The sequence below is a fragment of the Pinus tabuliformis genome, chromosome 1_2 (genome assembly GCF_031772625.1).
Source record: "Pinus tabuliformis cultivar Carrire ecotype Pingquan chromosome 1_2, CPIR1, whole genome shotgun sequence".
In the NCBI taxonomy this organism is placed as follows: domain Eukaryota; kingdom Viridiplantae; phylum Streptophyta; class Pinopsida; order Pinales; family Pinaceae; genus Pinus; species Pinus tabuliformis.
The window spans coordinates 679,954,331-679,960,616 of record NC_142298.1 but is presented as its reverse complement, the minus strand read 5'-3'; the positions used below and the strand labels follow the sequence as shown (position 1 = coordinate 679,960,616).

The 6,286-nt window shown below is 41.1% G+C and overlaps 1 protein-coding gene across 12 annotated transcripts; it reads left to right on the top strand.

Annotated features, from left to right (window-relative positions):
* Positions 1-208: 208 nt before the first annotated feature.
* Positions 209-5,585, top strand: LOC149207523 (uncharacterized). 12 transcript variants are annotated; one of them, XM_089395774.1, is made up of 3 exons: positions 209-3,361; positions 4,313-4,367; positions 4,638-5,585. In XM_089395774.1, the coding sequence occupies exon 1, from the start codon at positions 431-433 to the stop codon at positions 3,359-3,361; it is 2,931 nt and encodes a 976-aa protein (XP_089251900.1). In that variant the 5' UTR covers positions 209-430; the 3' UTR covers positions 4,313-4,367; positions 4,638-5,585. The 12 variants fall into 12 exon arrangements, with proteins under 12 accessions (XP_089251900.1, XP_089251908.1, XP_089251901.1 ...); XM_089395782.1 differs by having other exon boundaries at positions 4,625-5,585; XM_089395775.1 differs by having other exon boundaries at positions 4,535-5,585.
* Positions 5,586-6,286: the final 701 nt, after the last annotated feature.

The following is a 6,286-nucleotide window of genomic DNA, read 5'->3' as shown; positions in this document are numbered from 1 at the left end:
TACACGGAATGAAAAATATGTATCACCATGATAATAAAAAAATTATATCACTAGAAATCCAAGTTCAAACAGGCCTATAATTGCATCTTTAAATTTATATTATTCTTTTTGCATTTACCATTCAAATTATCAAATAATAAATATATCATACCATATGAATAAACATATTGAAATATACATCAAAATGTAACTGTGCTGTGTAGAATTAATGCATTGACATGCTCACCCAACAGCTCACATACAAATCTTGACTAGGCTTTGACATCGTCGTGATTATACGCACAGCAATTCCAAATCTCTTCCAGTTGAGTGGAAGTGCTGCAAATTCGACCTCTGCTACGCATATATACACACATAATATCAATCTCGCCTCTGCCATGCATATATACACATAATATCAGTATCTTCCGTCAGCTCCATTTGGAAAACAATGAAGAGCTCTGAGAGGTCAATGCCACTGCGTCTCTCCGTGCCTGCCCGTCCCCCGCTTCACAAACCAACAACATCCACAACACCGTGGAGCGCCAGACAATACCCATCATACCCAAACGTGTTCACTCCATCCTCCTCTGCCTCGGCCAAGCCCCTTCCTTTCAGCCCCTCGCCCATTGCAACACCCTCGAAGCGACCGAGGGCCAATCCCTACCTCCCATGGCTCTGCAAGCTCCTCGAACTCAGCTCCCTCTACCTCCTAAACTCATGGCTGAAGAACCCTGATAACCCCAATTCCTCTTCTTCTTCGGTCCTTAGCCTAGCCCCCTTCACATTCCTGGCCCTGCTCCTCTCAGCCCTGCTCACGGCCCTCCTGCAGCGCCAGCCCCCGCGTAACCGATCGCTAACACTCCCCAATCGCCTCACGCTCGGCGCCAATGGCTTTCTCCTGGCACTGCTCTTCCTCGTCCGCTTCCATGGCTGCCGAGCCTGCGGTCCTATGGAGGCCGTCCTAGCAGAATTCGCCGGCGCTCTTGCCGGAAAGACCCTGCTTTCGGATGCCAAATCGTCGGAGCGCGGCAAGCGGATCCGCGGATCCGTGGCTCTGGTCACCGGCCTGTTCCTGCTCTCGCATGGCTGGGACAGGGCTGGCTGTTTTCCGGCGACCGGGAGTTACAGCGATTCATGTTCGAAGCTTTTTCCGATGCTGGCACCCTTAGCGGCAGGTTTCATGGCTTCCCTGGAGAGATCATGGGCCAATCGGAGCTCCGTCAGGCACTTTGGTAAGAGACGAGTCCGTCTGATTTCTCTGTCAATTGCTGCTGCACTTCTTTTTCCGTTTGCCGTTTTTAGTTATTTTCTATCCGGCTGGGACTCGAACCCCGGGTCTCTGGATTTCAGCATCCTCTGGCCCTTGTTTAGTACTGTTGGTTTCGGCGTTGTGTTCTCGTTTTATGGCGAAACGTATTGTGAAGAGAAGCTCTTGATCCCCACACTGTCCCCTAACATGTTCTTCGTCACCGTTTGCTGTACTTGCCTGCTAGAGCTTGTCTTTGGCCTTGAGCTTTCGCTTTTAGGGTTTCTGTTTTGCTCCCTTATTCTCTGGGTTGCCGTGAGAGATTTGGGGCCACCATCCGGATGGAATGCATATTCAATTCTTGAATCTGATCCCTCTGATTCGCTTTATTCTTTATTTAAGAACCCCTTGAAACATATTTTGAGCGAAAGGAAGTCGCAGAAGATCGCACTTTTCCTTTTGATAAATACCCTCTTTATGGCTGTGGAGTTCATCTATGGATTTATGAACAACAGCCTGGGGCTTATTTCGGATGCTTGCCACATGCTGTTCGACTGTGCAGCCCTTGCGATCGGGCTCTACGCTTCGTATATATCTCGGCTTCCTGCAAACAACAAGTTCAATTATGGTTATGGGAGGTTTGAGGTGCTTTCTGGGTATGTGAATGTTGTTTTCTTGGTGTTGATTGGGTCTCTCATAGTTTTGGAGTCCATTGAGAGAATTCTAGAACCCCAAGAGATTTCTACAGATTGTTTACTGTTTGTTTCGGTCGGAGGACTTGTGGTCAATCTTGTGGGGTTGGCATTTTTCCATGAAGCACATCATCATGCCCATGGTGGGGGTTGTTCCCATTCTCAGTCTCATGAAAGCCATGGACACAGCCATTCCCATCCTCATTCTCATGAAATTCACGGACACAGCCACACTTGCACAATTAGTGTTGCTCCTTGCAGTGGCAGGGAGCACAATAACTTGAAAGGCGGTGATAGTTCGGATGAGGTAAATAATTTCCATGACAATCATGACCATAGCAGTGGTGTTCATAGTGATGCTCATATTAGATGCAATGATCATAATCATCATGAGGACAAGTTTTGCCATCAAATGTCACATGATAATTGTTGTAATAGCCATAGTCACAGTGCCAACGGTGGGCAATTGAACCATGAGCAGCATCAACTGATTGTGTCATCAAATGAACATGGTAAGCATAACCACTCTTGTGCACATGATCAGCTGATGTGGGGTGAAGATGGGCACAAACATTGTCTAGATGATTCAGAGAAAAAAGATGGTGCTCTACAGGGTGAAGAAACAAGATCTGCCTGTACGTCTCACCATGTTGGTAACACCAGTGAACATCATCAACATTGTGAAAACAACCATTTACATACCCATTCTCATTCTGGACACGAGCATTCTCATTTGGAGCATAGCCATTCTCATTCGGGACACAAGCATTCTCATTTGGAGCATAGCAATTCTCATTCAGGACACGGGCATTCTGATTTGGAACATAGCCATTCTCATTCGGGACATGGGCATTCTTATTTGGAGAAGAGCCTTTCCAACTCGGGACATGAGCATTCTCATTCTGGACATGGGCATTCACTCATGGAGAAGAACCTTTCCAATCTGGGGCATAGTAATACAGCGGAACTCGGCAAGTCTAAGAATCACCGACATATTGATCACAATATGGAAGGTATTTTCTTGCACGTCTTAGCAGATACTCTGGGGAGTGTGGGGGTAGTTATCTCTACCCTTCTGCTAAAATATAAAGGTTGGATGGCAGCAGACCCGGTTTGCTCAATATTCATATCAATTATGATTATTTCATCTGCCATTCCTTTGCTTAGGAATTCAGCGGAGATATTGCTGCAAAGAGTACCTAGATTCAATGAGCATGACATAAAGCAGGCATTCAAGGTTATCCAAAACCTGAATGGGGTGCATGACCTTCAAAACATCCATGTGTGGAGCTTCACAAACAAGGAAGTTATAGCAACTCTTCATCTGCATATTTCTGCTGAAAGTGACAAGACTTCAATTGGGAACCAGGTAGCCCACTTGCTTCATGACGCTGGAGTCAAGGATTTGACGCTTCAGATGGAATCTTCGGGAGATTCTTAGGTACTGATTTTAACCATCATTTATATCAGATGCAGCAGATTGATCTGTTTTGTGGCGTCTGCAGGTAGTGGGCTTGCTTTCTGACATTTTACCTCACTTTCAAATAGGTTTTAGATGATGACTTTTTTCGGTTCTTTGTAGTTGTGATTCATCTGATCCAAAATGTCCTAACATCAAACCCTTTAAACTGCTGTAGTAGGAGCATCTGCAAATGTTTTCCTTGCATTGAAAAGACACCTAAATAACTCTATGTTGCATCCAACAGAAGATCAATAGTATAGATCTTAGAATATGAAGTTGATATCAAAAGAGTGGATTCATAACATCAAATGTCAAGGTAATTGAGTATCTAGGTTTCATTTTAAAATTCCTCAAGCAAGAGGCTTTAGCCTGAAATTCCTTAGAAATGACGTTTAAGCTTTGCAGAGCTGGGTCCTCTGACCATACATTACATAATTTACTTTAATGCGTTGGAATTTATATGAAGCACCTCTTTTCCAATTGTCTGGAAATAATACTGGAATGTTAGGGATATGTGGATTATATTTTAATAGTGTTTCCAGCTATCCTGGTTAGGGTGTGCAGTAATCAGCGCATGGATTAGGTCATTGTGGACATAGCTAGGTTTATTTTTGGGGCAAATTAGCAATCCACTAATTAAAAGTAATCACATGGATCCATGAGAAGCCATTCTAGACTACCTTGCTCTGCTATAGTGAATTTCAAAACGGCCAAGCTTTTAGGTATGCATTTTATCATCTAGGTAGAGCTTCATTGAATATAGTCGTGTAACAATCTATAAGCCAATATTTTTTCTGTATGGCGCATGTAAGTACGTTGTTTTAAAAAAAATTACTGTTAGTTTCTGGAATAGCTTTCTGAAGTATTACCAGTATTCTGACTTGTCACTGGATGTATCTTAAAGCTTGCAATTGTTCCATGGTGTATCAGAAAGCTTGCATCTGGAATCTGTGGGTTACAATCAGCCTTCTTCATTTGTCCATATGTATGGTCCTCTTTTCTCGATTTCAATTTTAAACAGATACATGTATTTTATTGGAAATTTATAAAATAGTCAGAGCAGCGGTAGAGATAAATTGGAAATTGCTTTTATCCAGCAAACTCTTTAGTTGGAAAAATTTAGGACATTGTAATATTAATAAAATTTTGCAGGTTCATCTAATCAAGATTGGAAGTATAGATATGGTTAAGCTGTATCATATTGATGGATGCCAACACACTAATATGAAAAATAACAAGCAGAATTTCATCACAGCTAGGAACAAAGCTGATCACAGGAGCTGGCAGGAGCTGGCAGGAGACTGGTGTACCAAAGGACACCGTGTCCTTTGCTAAAGGACGGGCAGCAAGGATTATATGCATCTATCTAAACACTAGCAAATAACAACCGTCATGTACTGCGACGAGGGTTAGTCTCAGCAGACAGTTGTAGAGAGCTAAATTAGTTACAAGATCTTTACATGAGCAGATCCTGATAATGAAATGTAAAGGCATACTGCTGGTCTGTTCAATGCCAACGTTTTATAAGCCATCTGGGCCTTTTTCTATGCTTCAAGGAAGGATCATATGTTTTTCAAGGCTTCAAAAATTCCATATTACAAACCATCCTGAGGAAGAGTCATTATTAGGTGGACAAAAGAAATCATTCAAGAAGGGATAAGCTTTTTTATTAATTAAAAGTTGTTAAAATCGGCCATTCAGCTGTCATTTTACCAGACTAACTCTTGGTAATTGTGCTTGTTAGATGGGGTAATTATATTATTTTAGGCATTCATCTGTCTTAAGAGTGTTACATACGCAGATTATTTTTAGTTCTAACTGAATCACGTTTGTAATATGCTCTGCATAATTTGACTGTACAGTACAATGTGGTTGACTGTTCATCCTGTCCTGTATAAATTACATGGGAACAACAGAATTATCATTCAAGGCAAAACGATCATGCACTCAATTTTTCCCTTTGGAAGAATCAGAATCCAGGAGATTTTCATTACTGTCAAATTTACAAATGACAATTGCAAGTTTCTGAGGCGGGCAATGTAGCAGTTACAACTGCTTACCAGTATGTCTTTCAGGATTTTATCTTTCATTCTATTTTGAGCCGTATATTTTGTTTGTGCCTTTTTTCATGCTGACCGTTTGTATTCAGTTGCTTTTGAGGGTTCTGAATTGTTGATCAAGATTTATTTGAAGATTTTGAATATTTTCAGGGAGTTTGTTGACGTTGTTTGCCTGTAACACCAAAGATTGCATTTTCATGTGATGCTAGTAGATAAAATCTTGAACTCTTAACAGTTCTTTGCAAAGAGTTTATTCCATTTAGTGGACAAAAGAGACCTATAAATGTTTGATAATGTCCATGAAAAATGCTATTTATAGATCATAAAATATATGTGATACCAGATGGAAATAAGTAGGGAATTGTTTTTTTTTAGTCATCCTTGACTCATCAGCATCTATTAACAATTTGTTCAGGACTGAACATGTCACAATCAGGATTTAAACTCAAGTGAGCACAACAGTTTCTATTCTCAACCACAGACCTAGACCAATTGCATACTGTATATCATGCATGGCATAATAGTGACTTCTGCTCAGATGCCAGGTTGACAAAAAAAATCATTCCATAAGGGATAAGCTTTTTTATTAATTAAAAGTTGTTAAAACGGCCATTCAGCTGTCCTTTTACCAGATTAACTCTTAGTAATTGTGCTTGTTAGATGGGGTAATCATATTATTTTTAGGCATTCATCTGTCTTAAGAGTGTTACATAGGCAGATTATTTTTAGTTCTAACTGAATCACATTTGTAATACGCTCTGCATAATTTGATTGTCCAGTACAATGTGGTTGACTGTTCATCCTGTCCTGTATAAATTACATCGGAACAACAGAATTTCATTTA